Here is a 25,109-nt window from a genome sequence, read left to right as displayed (position 1 = left end):
GTTTGGGTAGTTTAAGAAAAAAAGTCAAAATTCTCTGATTTCAGCTTCTTAAATGTGAATATTTCTGGTTTCTTTGTTCCTTTATGACAATAAACTGAGTATATCATCTTGTGATTTGGGAAACATTGATTTTTCAACTTTTTAAAAACATTTTATTGACCAAACAACTAATTGATTAGTCATTTAAATAATCGACTGGTCGCTTAAATAATCAACTAATCGATTAATCGCTTAAATAATTGACTAATCGATTAATCAATAATGGAAATAATCATTAGTTGCACCCCTATTCCACAGTAATCATCAAATATATGAATTTATATGGAGAGACGCTGACAAAATCAAAGACTTTCACAGGAATGTCAATACATTTTTTTGAACTATATGATTCACATTGACATTTAATTTAGACCTGAATGTGATGTCTCAAACAAATGCTTTATCTACAGTACTGTACACAAGGATAAATAGTCAATACACTAACTCCACATCACAATGTGTGATAGTATTATTATGGTGCTGATCAGCTAAAAGGTATTCATATACTGATCTCCAAAACAAGAAGCTTTGCCTTTAGACGGAACCAATGCTTGCTGTTTCTATTAAGTTTTTATGCTAAGCTAATTTGCTGTAGTTTTGTGTACAGCCTTGAAATAATTGTCAGTTTCCTCAAACTCACAGTAAGAAAAGGCCCAAATGTTACACTTTCTAAATGTTTGCCCTTCATCTTAAACAGAATTTGGAAGGAGAAAAAAAAGCTATACTACCATTGGTGCTAGGATACCTTTTAATATCCCACTGCACACACGCAGAAGTGTACAGCTATGACAAATTGCTTTTTCCTTGTATGGATGTCCACTTGAGACTTGACTTTGTGACAAACAATAAAAGCAACAACATAAGTAAACAAACCTGCAATCAGAATCCATTTTCAGTATCTTTTTTTTTTTGACCTGAGCCCTCACCAATTTTCTCTATGGAGTTGTGTTCATCCTATGATGCAACTGCTCAATCAGCTTTGAATACCAATGTTTGAAGACCAATTGAAGAGCACAGATGGATCCCCGACAGCAACATGTAGGACCTCTTCCTGTTACATGGTTTGTCCTCTAAAGCAAAGTTGCTGACATTGTTGAGGGATGAGTGAACACATAACCGACCAGTGCTTGTGATTTGCTTCACATCGGCCTCTATTCACACTACTTTAAAGCAATTAGTAATGGTATCCCCAGGTACAGCACACAATATACAACTGTGTGATTACAATATCCATATGCACTGTGGGACCCAAGGTATGTAGAGGAAGATAGGAATCCTTCATACAAATATGAAAATCAACAGTGTCCTCCTATTCCATATATAATCAGACAGCCCACTGCGGGAAGAGATATCAGCCAGGCTTTCCATTTGCTGATAGTGGCATGCGGCGGCATTAAGAAATCACCCTGAATGTGCCGTGGTAGATAACTGAACATGTTGGGTGTCTACAGGAGATATATTTACACAAAACAGGGAACAGACAGAGTAGATCTAATTGACTAGGTAGCAGTTTGCAGAGGTTGGTACGGCAGGTCTCAGAGTCGAGTGGATGAGGGGCTTACAGAGGGGCCGTCAGAGAGCAAAAGATTAGTGCTGACGTCTCTGCCACATCAATTACAACCCGCTGCTTGGCTGGGGAGAAATCCCCTCCACTGTCTCTTCAAGGCCACCAAGCACAAACTGGGTGTGTCAGAGGTCATCCAGGAGAGGAAGCGCAAGGCCCTGGCCCTCCCAGTGGGAGCCTCTCCTGTGGGCTGGTGGTTCAGAGTCCCCCGTGGAGGGAGGTGCCACAGAGAGTTTCAGAGCAAACACCAGACTTGTCATTCACCAGAGCCACATGGTCCTGCACAGTTGGGGGGTGGAGGGGAGTGGTAAGGATGGAGAGTATATATCAGGCTATTTTTCATTCCCTGTTTTCATGTTATTCAATAAATGTTCTGATATTATTATCGCAACAAAGTTCTGATGTTATAGCCATTTTTTTTATTACAAATCTAACAGTTCCAAGCACTATATTTTCTCAGGACACATAGTGTATGGTTGATAAAATATTTGTTATATGACAATTAGTTTAATAAGAAGAACATTGTCAAATTTGTGTTGCAGCTTATTTATTCTGCAGAAGTCTGATGTGAGACTTTTTAAGCACCCAACCTTGCAAAATGTAGTCATTGTTAATCCGTCTGTCATTGCCAAGCAGTATGACTTCAGGAGTACTCTGCTGTTAAACCTGCTGTATAACAGTCTCTTATTCTAAACACTACTGACTCCAAAACATATCCAAGTCCCGGTTAACACGAACGCAATGTCTTGGTGTGCTGGCCACTGGGCCAGAACGGCATGAAGCCATCACACAGAGTTAGCCTGCCCACTCTGCCTGCCTGTTGTTGTTGGACCAGTCAGAACCCCCCACCCCAATAGATACAGATCTGCATCTTTGTCAGTGGGGGGCTGACACCAGGCATTAGCCAGTGGGGCCTCTGATAGCCCCAACACACTTCACCTTCGGCCTGAAGTCCTATGATAAACATCCGTTGCCAGGATGAGCAGCACTGTGACTCATAGTCAAAATGCTAAATGCCGTTTTTATATATCAGCATTTTCAAATTGTGGTATTTGAAAATGATTTCTACCAAATACTTTGTTTTTTACTTACTTTATAAAATGTTTAGGACTTTGCTGACTTTATTGGTATTCTTTCTACTCTATTCAAACAGCTATAGAGCTAAGTGTATTATCTAATTCTAATAATATACACATTATTATCATTCAGCCAGTCAAGTCAAGCACAGAGATAAAACAGAGGAAAGATGCACTACAGAAGACAACCCCCTCAATTGTCTAAACAACTCTAAACTGGGACTTCAGAGACTCGGAGAATGGCATCATAATCCCATTAACTTTAATTAGATTTATGTAATGCTCACCTTTCTTCTGTGACAACAAATTAATGATAAGCCAAAGAGAATTAAAACAGTGGTAAGTGAAACCCTTTTCTTCCCCCCAAGGCTCTCCACTGGGTCTCAGTCTCACCTAAAAGCTCATGAGAATTTAGATCAAACCCCTCCTGCGTAGAGCTGAGTGAGACCAGCCATAAATTGCTAATAGACTAAATGAAACGAGGTAGGAGGCTCCTGCTCTGCAGCAATTACCCCTTAGATGTAGTCATTCATATCCCTGCATGTCTCGTTTCATCAGGGCAGCACTGGCACTTTGTCAGGCTGTCTTTGTTGCACAGCGCTGGGCTGGGGAGAGGACTGACCATGGTACTGATATGCAGGGGAGCATTTGAAACAACAAAGTGCCGTTTGAATGGCTGGCCGTTCACAAGAATGGCAGCTCTTCCTGCCTTTCATGTGGCCTGGGTTTATATAATCAATTATTAATCAAAGTCGCGTTTTGAAACTCAAACTCAAAGACACGCCTGCCACACTTAAGTATCTCCCTGTGTTTTTTATTTGCTTGGTCGCCTTTTCATGGCTTTATTTATGATGCTCTTATGTGTTTCTGATGAGTTGCTATTAGGCTACATATTCATGGAGTGGTGGGTTCATTTTTTGGGGGTAGTGATTTATACCAGACAAAGGACACACATTATGACCATGAATTACTGCTGCTTAAATTAATCTGTAGAGGGCGTCCAATCAGATTGTCGGACTAACAATAAAAGGTTCTTCTGGTTATTAATAAAATAAAGCTAATGTCTGCTGCTTACATTAAAGAAAATATGCTACATTTAGGAGGCAATATGGCAAATTAAAGTAAGACATACTTAAACTTCTATTTTGACTTTGTACCATCAGCCTGGTGACAGCAACATTACAAAGGCGTGGGAGAAGTTCTGGATTTCATACAACTTAGTCAAACTTTGCAACAATTGGGATCATCCGTAATTGATCATATCAGTAATTGAGCATACTTGTGAGACAATAAAAACAGAAAACAAACCTAGGCAAGGCCTGGAATATCTGATACAATCTATACATGTAACATTTTTCTGATACTGCCATAAGTGTAAAGATCCTCACTGAGCATATACTGTATGGCACATCCGAGGTGCAAATCGTAATTTATTAATTACCTTAGCTGAAATCTAAGGTAAAAGCTGATATAAACTCTATACTTGTTATACTGTTCACTTTTCAAAAGGAACACCTCTGAGTAAAGCACCTATGAATAAATATTGCGCCACTTGCAACTCAATTCAACCACTTGATAAAAAATGTATCCATTGTTTGGGAAACTCCAAATCTTCTGTCCACCTTTTATTATTAGACAAATTGAAGTGTGCACTGGGAGGCAGGCCAGCGGTAAACACAGAGAATCTATTTAGCCATCCCATTCCAGGGCCGAGAGAAGAGCTGGGCCCTTCAAAGGCAGAGGCAACAATGTGAGTGACATCAGGTCATCCTGCCTTCTCACAGCCACCAGGCTGATAGAATTGTTCTGGGGGAGATAGGAGGGACCTGTGAAGCACAGCTTTTTTGTCATTGCAACATCTTATGATTGATGGCTCCATGGCCGCAGTGAATCTGCCCTTTTTAAATAATTTATGTTGCCCACCGCTATGGACAAGTAGCTTATAACCAGGTTGTTATTTTTCCATTGACTGGAGAGATCAATACTTTAAAGACATGACATAGCCACTAATGAACTACTTAAATGGGTCTCTGGAGTGCAAAACAATTGCTGTGTTTACTCAAAGCAACGAGTGAAAACAGTTTTATTGCACTTCTGCTGCTGCTACTACTTCAATGGACACACAATAAACAAAAAAAGACACAAAAGGTGCAGAGTTGGGGTCTTTCAGTTCCCTTTGAGTTCAACAATGTCAGTAGAAAATGTCATTTTAACATAAATCATTGTGATAAAATATTTCTTGCATTAAATTCATCACGACAAGTGACCTGAATGCAATTCTGGTCGAAACTGTTGGGACGGGGGGGGTTGAATTAATTACAGGGCAGGCTGCTCTTGTGGACTCAAACAGCTTGTGTATAAACTTATAGTTATAACTAAATGTATCATCCAAGTCCTTTTAAATAAACTTCACAAATTCCCTAAAATGGTCCAGTAGAGTTATGTGTTATAGGCTCTTGTTCATTCTCCCTCCAACAAAGTGACAAATTAGCCGAACAATAGAGTTTGAATTCTTATTAAAGTTGATTAATTCATACCATTAGTTGATCACACAACAGCTCATAAAATATACTAAATTAATTTCTTTACTGTGATTAATACATGAAACACTTGAATTAACATCAATAAATCAATTTGTGAATCAATTACATTATCATGTTTAAATACAGAGCTAATAGTGTACATTAACTAGCGGTGTAGAAGTGGTCATATATCATTTGCCCTGCAAAGAGGAGCATCCTTAAATGATCAGCGATGAAAGAAATCCAACTCTGACCTTAATAGGTCCCAATACATTTTGCATGGCATTGTTAGTCTGAAACGAGGATAACTTATCTAGCACAGGGATTAAATGTAAACTAAGCTTCCTTTAATCTCAGATTTATTATATAACACTGATTATACTGTTCCGATCAAATTAGTTACAATTAGCTGCTGAAACGTGGTATAATATGATGATAGACAAAGCCTGGGCAAATAAGTCATGTCAAATGCAAACAATGTTTAAAAAAACAACAACAACAGGATTCAGGTCAAATAATTTTTGGAGCTACCGGAATTTGAATCGTAAACACAGATTAAAGCCCATCTTCAAGAAAATGCACACAGTTTTCCTGTATATTACAAGGTGAACTTTTTTTTTCTTACAGTACATACAGTATACATTAAACATACTGTCGGTGAAGTGGAGACACTTCAGACAAGACGTTTCATCCAATTTACCACTTGGAAATTGCCATGTATAAGTGACTGCCGGCTCCAATATGAACAAGCCAGCTATGAAAAGCATGTCAAGGCTTCTTTCTGGTTTCACTGCAGAGAGCTACAGACATCGCTGCTCCCTTACAGGGCTGCTGCACAGAGGTGTGAGAGGTCCTCTCAACCAGCTGTTGTGTGGATCAGTCAACAGAGTTAACGTGACACACTTTGTAGAGAATTACACCTCTACCACGATGAGCTTTGGGCCTATATGGTCTCGCTAATAAACCTGGACCTTGTAATGGCTGTCTGATCACTCAAACGTAGGAGCAGCAGCAACGGGAGGACAAGGAAATGTCATCCAACATGGATAGAAAATGTACCTCCACCTTTGTTTAAGGTTCGTGTGGGCTGAAGTTGATTGGTTTCTGTGTTTGTGCCAGGGTCTGGCTTGTTAGATGTTCTATGGGCACAAGACTTGACTGTTTTTTTTTTCAAAACCACTCAGCATACTGTAGGAAGCTGGCTCTCCAGTGTAGACTGAGATCATGAATGAAGCGATATAGTGCTGTACCTTGTGCTACTGCACCAGTAGCACATCAAGTTGCACAGAAATACTTATAACTACTCAAAAACAATGGAATATAAAAAAAAGACAGGAATGGATCAATAAAATAAGGCAGACTATGTATCTTGTCATCTGTCAATAAATATTGACCAAAATCAACAGTGCAGTCCGTCTTTCAGTTTTTCTTTCTAACCCTAAACCTACACTATCTGTGACACTGGGGCACATTACCTGCTATGGAAAAATACTATAACAATTTAAAAAAAAAAACTCCTGGTTGCTTTTGAGCATTATTACACAGACCCATAAACACAGCCACTGGCTATATCAGGCTTTACGTGTTGTTAGTAAGATCAATACATTGTTGTTTGTGGCTTTAAGAATTTGATTAATATAGCAAAAGTAATCAATATCATCAGACTTCCAACATGTCTTCATGTCCTCTTTTGCATAATGTTAAGTGCATGACACTGAGACACACTGCACTAGATTAAGTAAGTAATGTGCTGATTAATTTCATTTTCAGCCATTAGTGTGTTCCTTTTTGTTGAGAGGAGTTAAAAGTCTTAAAATCTCCAATGCCCTTAAACACAACAGCTGTCTGTGCTACAGAAAGCTGCTCCTATCAACTTAACTCATGTTTTGTGACATTGCTTAAAAACGCATTGTTGAATCAAAATGCTTACCAACTTGAAACAATCCATTATCATAGAGGGAGGTGAATTCATTCCTTTACTTGCACCCAATTGCTTGATGCCTCAGAAGATAATCTGCCATGTAATCCTTTTCACCTACAAAAATACACCGACATACAGCTTTTTTTTTTCTTTTTTAACCCTGGTAACGAACGTTAATACATCAAGAGTAAATAAAATGTTTAGTTGGGAAGGGACATTAATTATCACATTCATCTGCTTGCTGTTTCCAAACTGGGCTATAATGAAATGTGCTGTAATAGAGATTGCTCTTGGGGAGGCAAGCCGTTTATGAATTGCTAGAGGTGCAGCAGCTGCCTTCCCCCTTGAGAGATAGAAATTTATGCCGTATATCCCGCTGATTGTTGAGAAGGTAAAGAACCAATAGCAGCATGTTCAGAGGTTTAATTTAAAGTGTGTTTCTCACTAGGCTGCTCACAACACTTAATTAAACTCTGCTGTTTTGGCAATGACAAATGCTGTGGTGCAGGAGGAAGCTGGGCTGCTGTGACTGAGAGGCTTTTGTAATTTCTTTCATGTGCAGCGATGGCCAGATCCAGGTCAGAAACTGTAGAATTAAAGAACTAAACAAGATTTAGACATGGGGAATGGTGGGGCAAGGGGGTGTGGGCGGTTACAGTCATTTCTTTCACAGGAATACATCTATTTTTCTCTCTTTCTTTATGTCCTCCTTTCTCGTTTTTGGAAAGTTTTGTCATAGATTTATGAGGGTTGAGCTCCTGTGGCTGGTTTTCTGCGCTTATTGCCTTTCACACTGTCATTTCCTAAGGCAAGTGTCTGCCTGATAGAGACAGCGTTTTACTGAAAGGTATGATGAATAAAATGAATAGTAGGTTCCTGCACAGCATATTGTTCCTATTATTTTATAACGGCCTGATCTTTCTATGAAGTCTCTTAGCATGACTCTTGATTTGCCAAACATGTTTTCACCAAAGGGAGCATTAAGTTTAAAATATGCAACTAAGTGTGAAATTTAACTTCAGAGGGTCTAGCATACAACGTCAAACTCAGAGCAGTCAACAAACTGACAGGGAGTGACTAATAGCTTTTTTTCCTGGGTAGAAATCCAATTCATGCCAAACAAAAATCTTATTTTGTTTCTGTAATGGTATGACTGTATTACTGTGCATTTCATGAGATCCATTTAAAAGGTGGAGCCACTCTAGCACATAGTCACTGCAGATCCCTGCCTGCTGCTGTGTTATGAAGTCGCACAACTCTGGCTATACTACCAGGAAATAACCACAAAGATGCCTGCGAGGCACAAACAGGAGCTGGAGCATTTCATTCAATAATGTAATCCATACTTTTAAGTAAAAGACCTCAATTCTTATGTCCTTTTTTATTACTCGAGTGAATGGTACCACACATTTATTTTTCCGTCACATGCCAATCTTTTTTTTTTTTCTTTTTTTTTTGCACTGAGCTTTATCACAACTGTATAACTAAGCAGTGAATTTACTGGCGGTGTAACAACAACAACAACAAAAACACAGCTCAGTTTGCAAAGGCGCTTCCCACGACACAATTACTGCCACCCTTTAAACCTATTTTAAGGGTTGCGTTTGATGTAAGGGTTCAATTTGATCTAACCTTTTATCACACTTAAATATTTTCTCTTGTCATAAACACACCTTCTATATTAAACCGCATATCAACAAATCTGTATCTCATTAATAAATCTACATCCTGTCAGAGGATTGTGGATTTATTTATACCTCAATTACAGGGGGCACAGATGGCCATTTATATTGTACTCAGCCAAACAGTGAACACCAAGCAGTGAAATACATAGGTACATATTGAAAGGCTGCCTTCATTACCATGTAAAGAAATAATTACTGATATAATTTTTTTTAATAATATATATATATATATATATATATATAATATAATATAATATAATTATAAAAACAGGAGCATGTGCATGTAGAAATATAACATAGTATTTATCCTGGTTTATATAGGGGATGCAAACAGCTCCATATGTATTTTGGTGTTCTGTAAATGCCAGGGAAACACAGCAGCATCCATTGGAGTTAACGGTGCAGCACTTTTGTGTTCAGTAGCACAAATCATTAATCATGAGGCCGGCCATATTCTTGTAGTGCCTGTGCTTTCATTACTGGGCCTAATTAAACAGTTCTGTGAACTGGAATCTCAGATTCCTCTGTTACAGATTATCATTAATTATGGTGAAAGTGCTCAGAGATGTTGGACTCAATTATATTCTGCTCAACCCTGGCAGCGGGGTGATTCATTGTTCTGAGCACTCCACAGCCGTACTGTCTCTGCTTATCACCAACCTCCACTTTTGTAAATTGGGCTCTGCCAGCCAACAAACTAAGAATTATGTGCTGCTTTTTTCATTACAAACATGTTGGAGGAGCACAGACCAATTAAGGGTGGGATATTTTGTGTGGAGTGATGAGGCAGGCATTGGTGCAGGGAGATGGGGGGTTGGATGGGGGGGTACTACAGGAATGAGCTCACCATGCTGAAGTTGTGGCTTTCTTTTGCCACGTGTGGTGTAGCCCTCCACCAGGTCTGTTGACTGATTATGTTCAGCATATTTCCTCAATATTGTAAAGCTCTCAGTATTGTAATGGCAAAATTTGAATTTTGACTGGGTATTACATTTTCATCTCTGTGCCAGTACAGATTCCCATTGTCCTGGAGGAGGGTTTAAATGAAGATTTCTATTACACTGGGAGCTGTGAGGGTGTATGGCATTGGGTGTGGGTCCGTTAACTTTTCATAATGTTTGTGTATGACAACTTTTTATGCGGCTGAACAATGTCAATATTACTTCTATGGTCTTATGTAGGGTACTGGGGGTCTGTGATGGAAACAGTGTGTGAATGAGATTACTGGCCACCTTTTTTTAGGGTCAGAGAATCGAGAGGAAAATCTGAATCAAAGAGAAGCGGAAGTTTGAATGGTAAGCTTAGGCCTTAGCGGTTTGCACAATTTCATATGCCACAGTAGGTAGTGATTTTAATATATATGAAAATCAGCCAGAGCTGTGCGCAAGTGTCTCTTATAATATCACCAGTGGGAGATTTTCACTGCCTTACAAAGGAGGACTGTTTTCGTTTCCCCCTCACTACAGTGTTGTCTCAGTACGACTCAAAATAAAATATCTGTCTCGAGTCTCTCTCTCTCTCTCTACTGCTTGAAAGAATTAAAGCCTTGCAGTAAAATTGATACATACATCAGAGAGAAAAACAAAGGAAATCTGAGATGTCAAAATTTTACTTTACAATATATTTGTTCTCTCATAGTTCCTTAAACTACGGTTGGTCTAATCCCATAATTCCCTTGGCAAAGGAGCAAGAAATGGGATTTTTCCTTCTAGTGACATAGCACCAGCTCATTGAAAATGTAATACACTACTTCCAAGTCACAGGTCAGCTGGCAATCTGAATTTTAAAAGGACTGTGAATAATATTCTGTTTTATTTTGAAAATGAACTTTGTGGCCCCCATCATGAATCCAATATATGTCTTAATCTTCTGGGCTCTTGAAGCCCACAGCTCTGGAAGAAGGCCTTTGACTCCTGAACCTAATAAGGAAATCACTTGTTTTCTCATCCGTCTTCCTATTTTTATAGGGCTTGACGCAAAACAGTTCTTTATTTGAAAAGTAATTGATGAAGCATAAAATATGTGTTATATAATATTGAGGCTTTTCCTCATGAAATGATTGTATTACAGGAGGTCTGAATCGCTAATACAAGAGGATAAGTCTGATGAATATTATTGAATTATTATAATTATTATATAATGTATTTATTTACATAATGGTCCATAGTGCTTCCTAAAGTTGAAAAGATGAACATCTGAGCATCTATTGTTACTCTGAACTGAACATGGCTGACAGTGGCAGTGAATATAAGCGTTAATTACGTACTAACCTTTTCAGAATGGATATTCAGACGAGCTATGTCCTGCAACTCTGCATGTTCAGGAAATGAAAACATCCAACGACCAATCAGTATCTCCTCACATTAGCATAGTCTTTTAAAGCCCCAATGCCCCAAAACATGCCACGGAAATTCTCCCCTATAAATCTTAAAATAGCCACTTAACTTTGACTGACACTAATTCTTACTACATGAAACTGTAGAACCCCTTTCATTTCCCCCTTCTGTCTCTGTCAGAAAATTACAAAAGACAGAGTTTGTGATGTCCCCAGTGTGCAAATCCCTTTATTCTGTCAGATTACAGCATTTGATATGACGTAGTGCGGCATTCTGGCCTCACATGCCTGCCAGAGAGAAGGGACCTGTCAGCAGCAGAGGGGAGCAGTGCAGATCATCACTCTGACTGATCCACAGGCCCAGAGACTGTCATCTCCTCTGACTGTACAAGTCAACACAAATAAAAGTGAGGGAGCAAAAGCCATAATGGCTGGGAGAGATCCAGGCTCATTGTGGCCATTACTTTTATTCAAACCTTACAGATGACATGATGTGAAAAATGAGCCTGTGTCTAGTCGGCTGCCCATTAGTGAGTGAGCACATTATCTCCCCTTTTTCACATTGAATCTCCTCCCTGCATGCAGTGGCAGATGCTCCTGAGGAGTCACTCACTTTTATGGGCTTTTGACTGCTGTACTCTTTTAAATACAGGGGCCTGCACCAGGCAGAGATGACGTATGGCTGTCAGTGCTCTTTACCTCACTGACAGATGCCTTCAGTGGATCCCTCCTTAAACCTTCTCTCTAAAACTAAGGGGGACAGCTAACCTCTTCTCACAGAGCAGTCAAGCATGCATCAAACTGATTATTACAGCGAAGGGGGTGATTTCTAAAATTCTTTATTACCAGACAATTACAGTGCAATTTACTCAAGTATAGACTAAAGGCAATCATGAAATACAATTCCCCAAAACCCTTAAGAGTGATACTGCGTATGGGAAACTAAAAATTACAAAACACTTAATCTTATGAGAATTATTAGGGGAAGATAATTTCAAATTTGGTCAGTCACCAATGATTCACAAACCACAGTATATGTATTGTTTGGGGGTTTTTTTGCGTGTTGCTTTGATACAGAATCTGCAGCTCTTTCTAACGCCCCCAATAGGCTTTAAAACACCTTCCCCAGCTGATGAAGGAAAATCAATTACTTTGTCAAATCACTGTGTTCCTGTCACATTGTTGTGGCTGGAATTGACATGATGACTAAGTGCTTCCTCTGTGCCTTGTGAATAAATACATTGGATTTTTAGTCTTTCTGTGTTTTCATTGGTTGTTTGGAGTATTGGTTCAAAATTATCCAACAGATTGATCAGAAATGTGTGAGATAAGAAAATGTGGGAAAGTGGTGGCCAGTGATGCATCAGTGCACAGTGTGGTCTGGTGAAGCCTCTTCAAGGCTGCTCAAGTAAGACTGAGCCTATTTGAAAGTACAAAAATATACTCTATAATAAAAAATACATTTGGATGCTGTGCTACAGAGTAAAGCTCAGAGGTTGTGGTTACTGACAGGGAGTCTTGGCTTCTCTCAGGCATGAGAGTGAACCAAAGCCGCTTGGTTCAATCTAATCTCTGACAAGAAACAACAAGCCTTTGGGACACCCCTGCGGTCCACCTCTACACAGCACAACATCATAAGCAGCTGAACTCAGGGGGTTAAATCTACTGTAGCTGTCAGGAGAGAAATAGGTTTCCATTTTACAAACTCAGTGGCAGAGAAGACCATACAAACGCTCCTCTATTTCCCTCACTATTGCTCACTCGTTTGAATCTCTCTCCTCTCTCTTCTGCTCCTGTCAGTTTTCCCTCAGTACACACACACACACACACACACACACACACACACTCAAGGGGTTCCCTGGTGACTGCGTCCCATTACTACCCTGAGACGGCTGCACAACAGAGCTCAATGTCCCCAGTGATACCACTCAGTTCCCAACATTCCCCAGTCAAGTAGAGCGCAGGACAAACAGGGTATGGTGTTTGAAGTGCCAGCAGAGTTTCAACTACCTCTTCACTTAAAACTCCATCTAATTCAACCAATAAAAGAGCAACATAAGAGCATGACTACCTAATTGGCCTGAATGACTTTGAAATCTGGATGACAATTTAAGTGATAATTCAGTATAAAGCTACTGATTGGATGAGAAACCTTATAAAACTTGACTCAATCATGCAGATTAACATCCTCAGTTTTGTGAGAAAAGTCATCATGTTAGTCAACTTTCATTTTCAGCAGCAATTCTACAATATTCTCGCAGAGAAAAAGCTTACTGAAATACCAAGTGTGTTTATTTTTTCTCAATGTATTTAAGTTTCATACTTCAACAATTAGCAAAGCACTTGATCAGAGAAGCTTTTATTATTCCCTGGTTCATTAAACTTCAAAGTGGGGCCAATACTGATATGAGGATCACTATGCAGTATTACAATGTACAAATGCCAAAGCTTATGTCTGATGTACATCAGAGTCTCAGTTTGAGCACCAAATTTTAATATAAGCAACCATATACTTTTTGGCTGCACAAAAGTCATACTCAGTACACATCTTAATAATATGTGTGAAGAGGAAAAATAATTGACTATTGGAGTATATAAATTATCAATGCAACTTTGTAAACTGAAACAGTGGGGCTATTACGTGAACAAAAAACATCAAAGACCTATATTATAACTGGAAGTGGTGAGCCAGGTAAAGAATTAAATAGTCACAACAGATTACAGTCCTTAATCCATTTTATTTATATATGGCCACTGACTGGATATCGCACTACCCTGTAAAATTAATGATATCAGGGGAAAGCTTTGTCATGCACCACAGAGTAATAGTTCTATAACACTTGTTTGGTGTGTTTAAAGAGATACTGCAGTTCGTTCATATGCTTTCAGCTCTTGCCACAGTCTGTTTTGCTGTCAGTCTTTATCCAAATATACCAAGTTCCCATGATTCCACGAGGATCTTATGCATGATTGTGCTAATCACCTGACACACCTGATTTCCCGATTCATTTTCTCCATTCATCTTGTGCAAATGTAGCGACAGCTTGCAATCTGTTTGTTTTGAGTTGTCAAAAAGGAACCAAAGGCATGTATCAACATGGAATAAATGCTACTGCAAGATGTCACCAGCTGCACATGATATGATGAATTACAATCATATGTTAATCAGCCGGAGTTGCAGTAATGGGTTGTTTACACGGCGTTCCATCACAAACCTTCTTGGACTGTTTTCTCATATACAGATACAGATTCTTAAGCAGACAGGAGTTACACCACTGTTGAGAATGCTAATGAACAGATTCAACTTTTTCTTTTTGTTCTTTTTTATTATTTTGTTTGTTTTCCAGAAGCTAGGGACAACTAAAAATACATTCAGTGGACAAAATGAAATGAAATGAAATGTGTCACTACTGAAAAATTAGATGAGTTTATTCATGCGATTCTAATTACTTTGTTTAAATCTGCCTGCATGTTATTGTTGTTGTTATACAGTTTATGTAAGACTACTGCTGCTGCTGCTACTTCTGACAATATTGAAAACAAAGTGTTTTTCATCATTACTTCCTCTATTTCTCTCTGGCTATGATGCGTTTTGCATCACAGCCATGCAAAAATACAATGTACATGCACATGAATATGTGGGTGTGTGCGTCTGCGCTTGTGTGTTGCAGAAGGCTGGCCACAGAGCAAACAGCAGTAGGTCCAGCAACAAGGTCAATACTAGCGCAAGTACCTTTTTTATTTCCCCAGCCACCCACAGTGTTGGATCCTGCAGTTTGTCCAGCAAACTTACTAATGACAGGAATAGCCCTACTGCTTTGCTATTGTTTTCCTTACCCATAGGTGGGTGAAGGTGGAGGATCTGGGAGGTATTTAAAATAATTAATGGACACATACAGTATGTGATCAGTAGCCTGTTATCTAGATAAGAAAATCAATCAGATCTGTGTACCTTCCCTATGGTAGTCCTGATCTTTTGTTAAACAAAATATAACATTAATGGTTTGTATTCTAGAAAGCTACACACTTGCTTCAAAATATCAATACATTTAGTGAAGTGGATTTGCAAACGTAACCTAAAATTAATTTTTAGAGGCATTCATAGAATTAAAAAAGAACAATTTTGCATGTTCATATTCAAACTGGTATTCAATGCTATAATATTGCTCTATTATTATACATTGTGTCGCACACACCTCAAATGTGTAAACTGAACACATCAGCACACAAGTTTTTTGTTTGTTTGTTTTTTCAGCTGCAGTTTTCTTGGAATTAAATCAGAACCACAATATGATCATGTCAGTATTGCATGATTCAAGTGAATGGCAGTTATCTACAAGATGATTTTTTGCCTTGCATCTGATGCAAATATATATATATATATATCCTTGCATAAAAGCATATATTCATATCTTAGTTTGCAGTACATCTGCAGTACGCCGCTATCGCACCTGCATCTTGTCTGACTGGTACATCACAACCTTCCTCAGTCGTCTCAAACATACAGTATATTGAACATTCAGTACATTCATAAAGGCACATAAAGTTTTCAAGTCTCAGCTGACTTCACGACTTTTAAGGCTTAATATATTCCACTCAATGAAAACAGCCATATCCTCAGAGGGATTTATTAAATAAGTGAAACTGCAAATACGGTAATATCTTTTTATGAAATTAGAAATATGACAGTATAACTAAAGTAATTATTACAGTATGAGAATGATTTGAAAGGGAGGCTACTGATGCTAAATAAATGAGAATCAAGACACAGAAACATCACAAGCACAGACACACTTATAAACTATGCTACATCTAAATTGCTTCCTCACTCCATGGGCTCAATATGCGATTTAAAAGAGCCTGGCGGTGGCAATATTCCTCTGATATGGTGTTTAGTTTTAATAGGAACCCTCAGCTCAAATATGAGCTGACAAACACAGCAAGACAAACACAGTCTCTCTCCGGCAATGAAATATACACTATCAAATAGACCTGTACCTTTTTGAATCCGCTGTGTGGGTGAAACTAAAGCACAGAACAAACAGCATTCTGATATGGCTTTGAGGGTGATAACAGCGTCTGACAGGGTGGAGGGAGCAGGCTTTGGGCTCCGTGCGAAAACACAACCCGTGATTGACATGATTCCCTGGCCTTAGAGAAGTTTACCTTTTAATAAGAGCTCAGAGAGGCCCTCTCAACAACCTGGCCCAGACTCTTACCGACAGTAGGCAATGGCTGGGGAGGTGTATGTGTGTGTACTTAGGTGTTTTAGGGTTATTTGTGTGTATGTGTGTGTGTGTGTGTGTGTGTGTGTGTGTGTGTGTGTGTGTGTGTGTGTGTGTGCATGCATGTCCTTCGATGCACACGTGCGGATGCGCATGTGTGTCTGTGGCCACTTGTAGCAGATTTCAATCAAGGATTTCAGCCATGCCCAAATACCCCTTCTCTTTTGGGCAGAGCTGTTTGAAGAAAATGAGTGGATTCAGGATCAAGAGCCTTTCTGGAGGAATTTAAGTCTGTTTGAGGATTATGACTTCTTCATCCTGTACAAAGCCCGCAGAGAGAGCTATATGCTAGCCCTTGGAGGCCAGGCTTACCAATGCATTCCAGACGGCGATATAGAAGTGATAAAAACCCAGGAAAGACATCATAGGCACAGATCTTCAAAATAAATAAGGAAGTTGAAAACTTTCCAGTTTCACTCTAGAAGAATAGTTCTTTTATGGTGTAAGAAAAATGCATGCTGCATGTCATAAAAGGAGACATAAGAAGATGAAGAAAATATCTCCACTTAACCTCTGAAAAATAAGCCAATGAAAATAATTGCAAGCCTGCTTACTGCCACTGTGAAATTCTACAAATATTCCTCTGTACTTCTGACTCATGGTTTTCTGTTGCTGCCAGGGCTTATTTCTCTGAACTCAACAAACTCTGCAAGAGCCACACCTCCTTTTCATCTGACTTATGAATTACAATTAGCACACCAACACATCCCCTGCCAGTTTAGATCAGCATCTTCAGGTTTCAACCATACTTCCTGTAGCATCGACAACATGCCTGATCTGTTTCTGAGAGATGTCACTTCGGACCTACACGTAGCCTCCGCCGAAAAAGCCGAAATGACTGCGACGGCCACTCTACAGACCCTTCATTAGTCACACAGCTGATGAGTGAACTATGTCAGCAACACAGCCGTCTATGTGTGGACAACCTCTGATGCTCAGATCTGTCATAATTTACCCTGTTTACAGCATAACCTGGAAGCAAAACAAGAAATCAATACAGAATGGGGACAAATTACTGTAAGTGCCAATATTTAAGACAGCTGAGATAAAGGGCTCTTAGCCCGTAGATTCTTCCCATTCACCTTAAGCTTATTGAGCAGCGGGGTCGTCAATTGCTGATAAGACCATTAGTTAGCTGCTGATAAAACAATTTACTTTCATTATAACCCTAAACAAAACAAATGGTGGATGTTAACAGATAAGATCAACATCCAGCAATTACATCAATACTATTTTTTTTACAGTGTGTTCTCTGAATAGCTTTTAAGTCCTTTAATTTGACAACAACTTGAACTTTAAGCCAACCATCATTAAGATTTAGGCAAGGCAAGGCAATTTTGTTTGTATAGCCCATTTTTACAAACAGTTTGTCTCAAAGGGCTTTACATCGCATCAGAACAACATCCTCTGCCCTGAGACCCTCACATCGACTGAGGAAAAACTTTAAGCTTGTAAAGTGTATTTTTATGCAGCAAAAGCTACCCTGTAAATCCTGCAGCAACCCTCTGTATTGTAAATGGATCTGTAAACCTATCATGCATGAAAAATGTGTGTTCAGACACTAAGACCCCTGGCATAACAGAACATGAGCATTTAAACTTTCCTTAACTAATCTGAAATCTCCTATAACCAGTAATTTTATTCTACTGTTGAGCCCATTAAAGTATCATACAAATCAAACAAAAGATTAATTTGGAGGCTAAGGGTTGTAATGCAACATCCATGATACACAACACTTTTCAAAAGATGCAGACACCCTGATCTCGGCAACCTCTCAACACTGCACGAGCCTCGAGAGTGCCAGCTTTGTTGAGAAGGTTACGGGACTTTGTTTGACCCTGGAGCAGCGCGACTCTTGGAACTGTGGCTCTGCTGTACTTCACACTTCTATCCTTTGTTCTTGATCAAGTGCACCCGTCCCCATACAAAATGCAGCCGCAAGACCGAGCAAGGCGATCCATCCCGAGCAAACGAAGCCACGAATGAGCAGGAAAGAGGAAGTAGCATCTCCTACAGACAGTCACAGCAGGGGACAGACTAACTATAGCCACATCAATGACTAACTCTCACAGCAAGCACACCTCCCTTCACTTTGAAAAGAAAATAAATTAAACAACAAAGGGGGGACACTGACATTCACTGCCTTTCTTTATTGCACCAAATAACTGCTTGTCATACGTCCAAGCACAGGATCATTGAGTTCAGTTGGCCAGTAAGGCACAGTGAAATGAAGAAACATTTCAAGAACAAACTTCCCTTCCCAGCAGGAATGATGATTGTTATATGGATTCGTAGATGAGGCAGAAAAAGTTCCCTCATCCACTGGCCCTAATATGGTCATTCCGACACAGGAGGAGACACGTCTTTGTACTTCTTCATGCATTACACACACAATCAATAATGGAAAAATATACACTGCAAAAGGCCTTAGTTGCACTGCCTACAAGCGGCATTGATAAATGATTTTGTGCCAGTTATGACAGCAAGGTGCATGCAGTGAAGAGAGTGGAAGGCCTTTTTAATAGTGCAAGGAGAGAATTAAATCAAACCCAGGAGGGCCTCCACTGGAAAGGAGAGATGCTGCATCTCTCTGCTCTAAATCACAGCTCTACTTAAGCCCGGCCCTCTCTTTCCCCATTTTTCTACATTATCAGAGGAAACCTGTCACTGCTGTCTATGGGAAAGTTTACAAATCATGATTTATCAGAGAGAGGATCTCTAAACACCTGTGTGAGAAAATAAGCATCCCCTGCATTATTATTTATAGGCAAAAACTTTTTTATCTTCCTTCAAGTTAAGAAAGAATATAAAACATATACTTGTTTTTTGACAATAAATGGCCTATATTCTATAAATATAGAAATTTGCTGATCATATGCACAGCAAAATTACCATTTTCACTATGACCTCTATGTGCCTATGTAATTCATGTGCAAACAATGTGCCAATTTTCAGTCCTCAGTGAAAAACCCTGTAGAACACAGCCCATTATTATCGCAGGGTAGGAAAAATAAAAAAAAGGGGGCTTAAGAAGGAGTGAAAAGTTTCCAAAGGTCAAAAATTAATCAAACTCATTACCTGTGGAAGACAAGGATCCAGGTTGCTGCTAACTCGTTTAGCAGATTTTTAACCTCTATTTTCTTTTCAAAGGGCTGGAGATTCCCAAAGGAGCAAAAGTCCATGACTCCTCATTTACAACTGGATAAGTAAGTCATAATGATCCTCCTAGGTCTGTTGGAGACACAAACATCACAGTGTTAAAATAAGAAACAAAAAACTGCACACAGCAAACTCAGATGTGTTGACAAATATCACTGTATCACACAGAATACAGCTGAATACTGTATTATATTATATTTAAAGACCAGAGATTTTGTGTGCCTCAAGAACCCGCAACCACAACCAAATTTCAGGCCACTTTGTGCAGCACAAACAGACAAAGCCACACCAGCTGGGGAGAGAAAATCCTTCTTACTGGCCACCAAGGCCAGTTGCTACCACTTTATCCAGCAAATACTGCAGAAGAAAGCGACAGAGCAAAAGCCGTACAAGGGGAAGAAGTGATAGGCTCTCACTGCACTGTCTCGTCTCTGTTCCTAATGCTGAACTTTCTCCAGACAGGAACCACTCATTGAGGAGACACACTGATGACAGACAGACAGAGTTGGATACATAGGCCTAAATAGGTAAAGTGTATATTTTATGCATTGGGAATATATTGGGTAATCACCTCTGACACAGTATCTTGAAAATATTTAGCTGTCAATGAGGACAAGTGTGTAAATACATGTTGGTGAGTGCAGAATAATAAGTATGTAATTAAAATTACAAATATACTTAACTGTGAAAATATGATTTGACAAAAACAGTGATTAAACTGCTAAAATACACACAGACAGTTAAATGATCTGTTCACTGTACACTTACATGTCTTAAAATGTTAACATAATGTGCAGTTATTATTAATATTGTTCCCTTAACATTTCAGTTTCCTATTTTCCATTTCTTTCCAGTACCGATCTGAAATAGGAAGCTGAAAATAATTTATTCTAAAATCAGGATCAGTGTAAATCATTTTTACACAGAGAAAGAGATACAAGGCAGTATTTAGGGTAATTTCTCATGCATAAATAGCTGTGAGCCTAATTTGAGATGATTTGGGTTGTTAGGTTTATGGCCTAAACATGCCGAATGTTTGATAGTAAAATTTTGACTGTGCACAGAAATGTAAAGAGGCCACTACAATTGGTCTAAGTCTTCACAAAGTAAACTGCTCTTTGAATCTGATAAATTAGAAAAAACCTACAAAAAACAATTAACACCTCTCTCCAATTTCAGTTAAAAAGTGGTGTAATAATCTGAGTGTTTTAATTTTACAATTAAAACCATTGCAAAATTTTCATTAGAGGAAAACATTTAACACTTTTAATACTAACCTGCATTTTAACATCACATAAAAGAATGATTACATTACTTGAATAATCATTAAAAATGTTAACTTCAATTATATTTTCCCCACATGAAAAAAGAAAAAAAAAATCACAAAAAACAAGAAAAGCGTTAACGCTCTAAGGGAAGTCCAGGCTGTAAATGTGCACAATATTCCACATTATATACATGTCATTTCAGAGTGCACTGCAAGTGACGCAGTGTCAAATCTGTGTGACAGATTTAGGTGAACGCTGGCGAAGGGAGCCCTGCGTGGGGAGAGCGGCTTAGGGCTGACTCAAGCAGCCAGTACAAGATCTCCAGCAGGCAGAAAGGAGCCCTGCTCACCGCCGAGCTGCTGCCTGTCCAGCCCACCAACACTGACAGCCAAGCAATAACCTGACACCATTGCCATCTCCTGACTGGATTCACACACGGCTCTTTGTGTCAGCTTTTGGGGACCCATAGGAAGTTACAAGGCATTACATTTGCTGAGAGATTGACAAGAACATGAAGTCAGGGTACAACTTCAGAATGCTGCAAGAGCCAGTGACAAGTGAACTATGCAGAAACAAAGAGGATGTAAACATTTGAATATATCCAATAATCTGGAGACTGGGTTCATAAACTTAGTGGCATATAGAGTTTTAAATTATGTGAATTAAGACATTCTATGAGAGACATATGCAGAGGCTTCCTATTGAGAAAAAAATGTTGTCTTCATTTTTAATGTAATGTCTCCCTCTTTTGGTGGATGTTGGAGAATGAAAGCTTGAAACACCAATCCCTAAGGACAAGTAAGCTCTGGATCAGAAGTCCAACACAGTAAAAAATTTTTATCATAGCAGACCTTTATTTGTATGATGATTTAGAAACTGTTACTGTAACTCTCAAGAATGAGTTTTTACATATTATTTCACTAAATCACTAAAAACTGAATTCAAGTATTTCATTGGGACATGGGGCATTTTAATTCAACAAATGATGAACTGTCACCATTTTCTCAAGTTTGCTTATTCTGATAAAAAAAAAGAAAGTTGAGGGATTTTACTGAGAGCTGCTGCAGGTAAATTCAGCTTGAAAGCTGGGAGCTCCCTGACATCTAGTGGACAAAGTCTATATTGCTGCTTGAGAACCACTGGTGTGCTGCAATCCATCTGTAAACCTTTAAACATGGCATAGAAATGTAGCATTTTCAGCACATACACCACTCACAAAAAGTTAGGGATATTCGACCTTCGGATGAAATTTCAGAATGCACCTAAAAGTGCACTATAACCTTTACAGGTGAACTTAATGTGACCTTCTCTAAACCTTTGAGTGCACATGCCCATGTTGTCAGAGGGAAGTCTCCACTGATCTTAGAGAGTCACAGAGTGTCATCAGCAGGTTGAACAGAGACACAGAGAGACCGAAAGAGTCACAGAAAGGCAGAGAAGTGGATGTCCTTTGGCCGCACGACAAGTTATTGAGCCATATTTAGTTGCGGTATACCCACCACTGTTGTTAGCTTTTGTTTCAATAAACTGTTTGAGATGAAGAAATTACCATTCCACAATTCTACTTAAATGCCCTACTTTCATATAATATCACTGTGCCATTACCTTTTTACATTTTCCATACATTTCACCTGAAAGTCGAATATCCCTAACTTTTTGTGAGTAGTATAAAAATAGATTGAATATTCCTATAAACCATTGGCATTGTATAACTTGAACTTATATCTCATATCCTGTATTGTAAATTATGGATTTATTCTAGATAGGTATTCAGAGACGGACTTAATAACAAAAAGTACCATATACGTATATATTGTCGTATACCTTCTGCAACTACTATGACACACAGCTTCCCAAGAAGTGATCAAGTGTTGAAATCAAACAGCAATTTGGGCAAAGGCGCAGTGTCTCCCTCACAATTGTATCAATACTGACCTAAAAACCTATAAGTAAAACTAAGAATGAAGCTGAAATACCTACAGATTATTTATTGCATGAATTCTGCTTTCCTTTGCCTATCTGAAGCTAGCATCTACAATTTAAGAGAACATAAATTACTTTACCACAGTGTCAGAACACTCTTCCAATCTGTCCAGCAATATAGTCAGAGATGTTATAAAGGACTATGCTATAGTCATCGCTATTGGACTCAGCACTACATCTATTGTAGGTACGAATGAAAGCTTTGTCAGAAAAATCTATATTTAAATCAATGTTAGAGCAGACACAGTTTTAGAGGATAAAAAATTGTTAAAGTAATTGAGGCCAAGAAGTTGCTAAGTGGAGGTTAGTTTATACAGTATGGGGCCAATAATTGTTAATTACTGAGCCATCCAGGTTATAGGCTTAATAAACTTAGTTTTCACAGCCCTTTGAAAATGACCTGAGAGAAGAGAGCAGAACTGCTGGCTGCCAAGCAGATAAAAACATTGGTTTAGAAAAGCTCAGAGGCCCTGTACCAGAGTGAAAGCCCTGGGTATAGTAACAGTGGAATCAAAGTCTGTCATGTTACCTAACTAATTCAGATGATCATTTCTACCTTAAATTGTTTAAAAGAAAAAAAAAATACTATGCACCTTTACTGCATGCATTAAGATGTTCTGGACAGGTAAAGCGCCAGGATGTGAACCTGTGTGAAGCAACTCACTCAACGTTTAGTACAGTAGCTAGCCAATATTGCCTGGTAACGTTATTTCGTTTGGAGAGCGCTGCGTTCACTGACGGGTCAAATCGAATAGTGCTCAAAGCAGGTCGTTTGCAACACTTACCGCTGTTTTCAGAAGTATTTCCAGACCACTCAAGGAGGACGAATGTCAAATGTTGAAAAGAAATTCCTGTTTTGCCTTGGAGGAACATATAGGCTAGCTAAATCTAGTCCTTGTACTGTGCGCATTCGGTGGTTTGGACCTCTTGTGACCCTAACTTTCAAACATGACCCGGAAGTAGCGCATCCTCCCTATACTTGTAAAATGCAACAACAAAAAAACGTGTAAAATGCGTCACTAAACATATTCGTTTGTTTTACCATATAAATGTGGGACTGTTTTTTAAGGTTTGGAAGGGGGCAATTTAACTTGAACCTTTATTTGTATTCAACTTTCTTGATCTATCTTTTTCTGATAGTTTGACTTAACTAGTAATTCAGTAGGCTATACCCTCCATTCCCATACAGCCTGGTTAAACATGATGCCTTCAGGTGGCTGAATTTAAACTAAATAGAAAATAAATGTCTCTAACTGCTTTCCCATCAGTTGACCCCTCAACTTTTTTTCTTAAAATAAATTCAGTTATACACGAAAGGGGAATTAAAAGTCAATTTATTATGGGTCCTTTTGATCAAGAAAATGTATGTTCTTTGAAATATTGAATGTTGTTTTTTGTTCCTCAAATATTAAGTTGCTATATACTGTTTGAGTTCACCAGACAACAGCAAAGAGCAAACCTAAGTGTATGTGTGGACCTAACCCAATAATGGTCTTAAGCTAAATTATACAGTTAATGTTACTACTGTCAGGATAAAAACAGGAAAACTGACATTGCGTGTTCATTTATTCCAAGAGAGGACAAACAACGACGTTCCGGTTAACTATTTATTAAATTGGATCATCAAAGGAATCAGATACAAGACACTCTCCTGTTCAGGAAATCGCAGTCTGCAAGCAGTTAGCTGCAACCACCATCCCAAGAGAGCGAGAATTCTCTGTCTTCTGCAATTTGCATCTGGTCAAGACAAAGGCGTTACATTGGTTTTTAATATTTCGCACTATGTGTGTGTAATTAACTCTTATTGGTCAAAAACAGGTGGGGAGTGGCTGTGGTTTAGACTTAGCCCCCCCTTCGTTGGTGCCCTCTGGCTGGCACAGGTTGGTTCCATCTTCCCAGCACATGAACCTCTGGGCCTGAAACACAACAAACCCTCCCTACACTGACATAACTCTCCACCCCAGGTGTCTGAGGGGTCAGGGCAGATAATACAGACCATTAAAACTCTTCCTCACAATGCTTCATTCAGCGGGCCACAGGCCTCTCATCCTCTCCTCCCTTCGGCCTTGGAGATGTTTTGCTTTCACTGTGGCTCTGTGTGCTCTCAACTTTGCCTCTGAATGATCAAACAGGTTACTGGTATTCATTGCATTATGAATTAAGCTGAACACAAATCTATATGGTTTGCTTTAAACTCAGGGGGTTAGTCAAAAATATAAGACACGATAGGTTAGTTAGAACATGAGACTAAACTTTACTACTACTTAAAGTG

At 39.0% G+C, this 25,109-nt stretch overlaps 1 protein-coding gene across 1 annotated transcript in view; it reads right to left on the bottom strand.

Annotated features, from left to right (window-relative positions):
- Positions 1-23,711, bottom strand: part of LOC146964942 (uncharacterized) — a 92,128-nt gene extending 68,417 nt beyond the window's left edge. The window contains exons 1-2 of the mRNA XM_085764748.1: positions 23,623-23,711; positions 19,506-19,658 (exon numbers count right to left, since the gene is read on the bottom strand). Of these exons, the coding sequence (XP_085620874.1) occupies positions 19,506-19,609 (104 nt within the window). The 5' untranslated portion in view covers positions 19,610-19,658; positions 23,623-23,711. The remainder of the gene's footprint in view (positions 1-19,505; positions 19,659-23,622) is intronic.
- Between the last annotated feature and the right edge of the window lie 1,398 nt (positions 23,712-25,109).

This window comes from Trachurus japonicus, chromosome 21 (genome assembly GCF_045865225.1).
Source record: "Trachurus japonicus isolate A0001 chromosome 21, Traja_1.0".
In the NCBI taxonomy this organism is placed as follows: Eukaryota; Metazoa; Chordata; class Actinopteri; order Carangiformes; family Carangidae; genus Trachurus; species Trachurus japonicus.
Note: the sequence above shows the minus strand (reverse complement) of the source record. Positions and strands in the feature narration are given on the sequence as shown.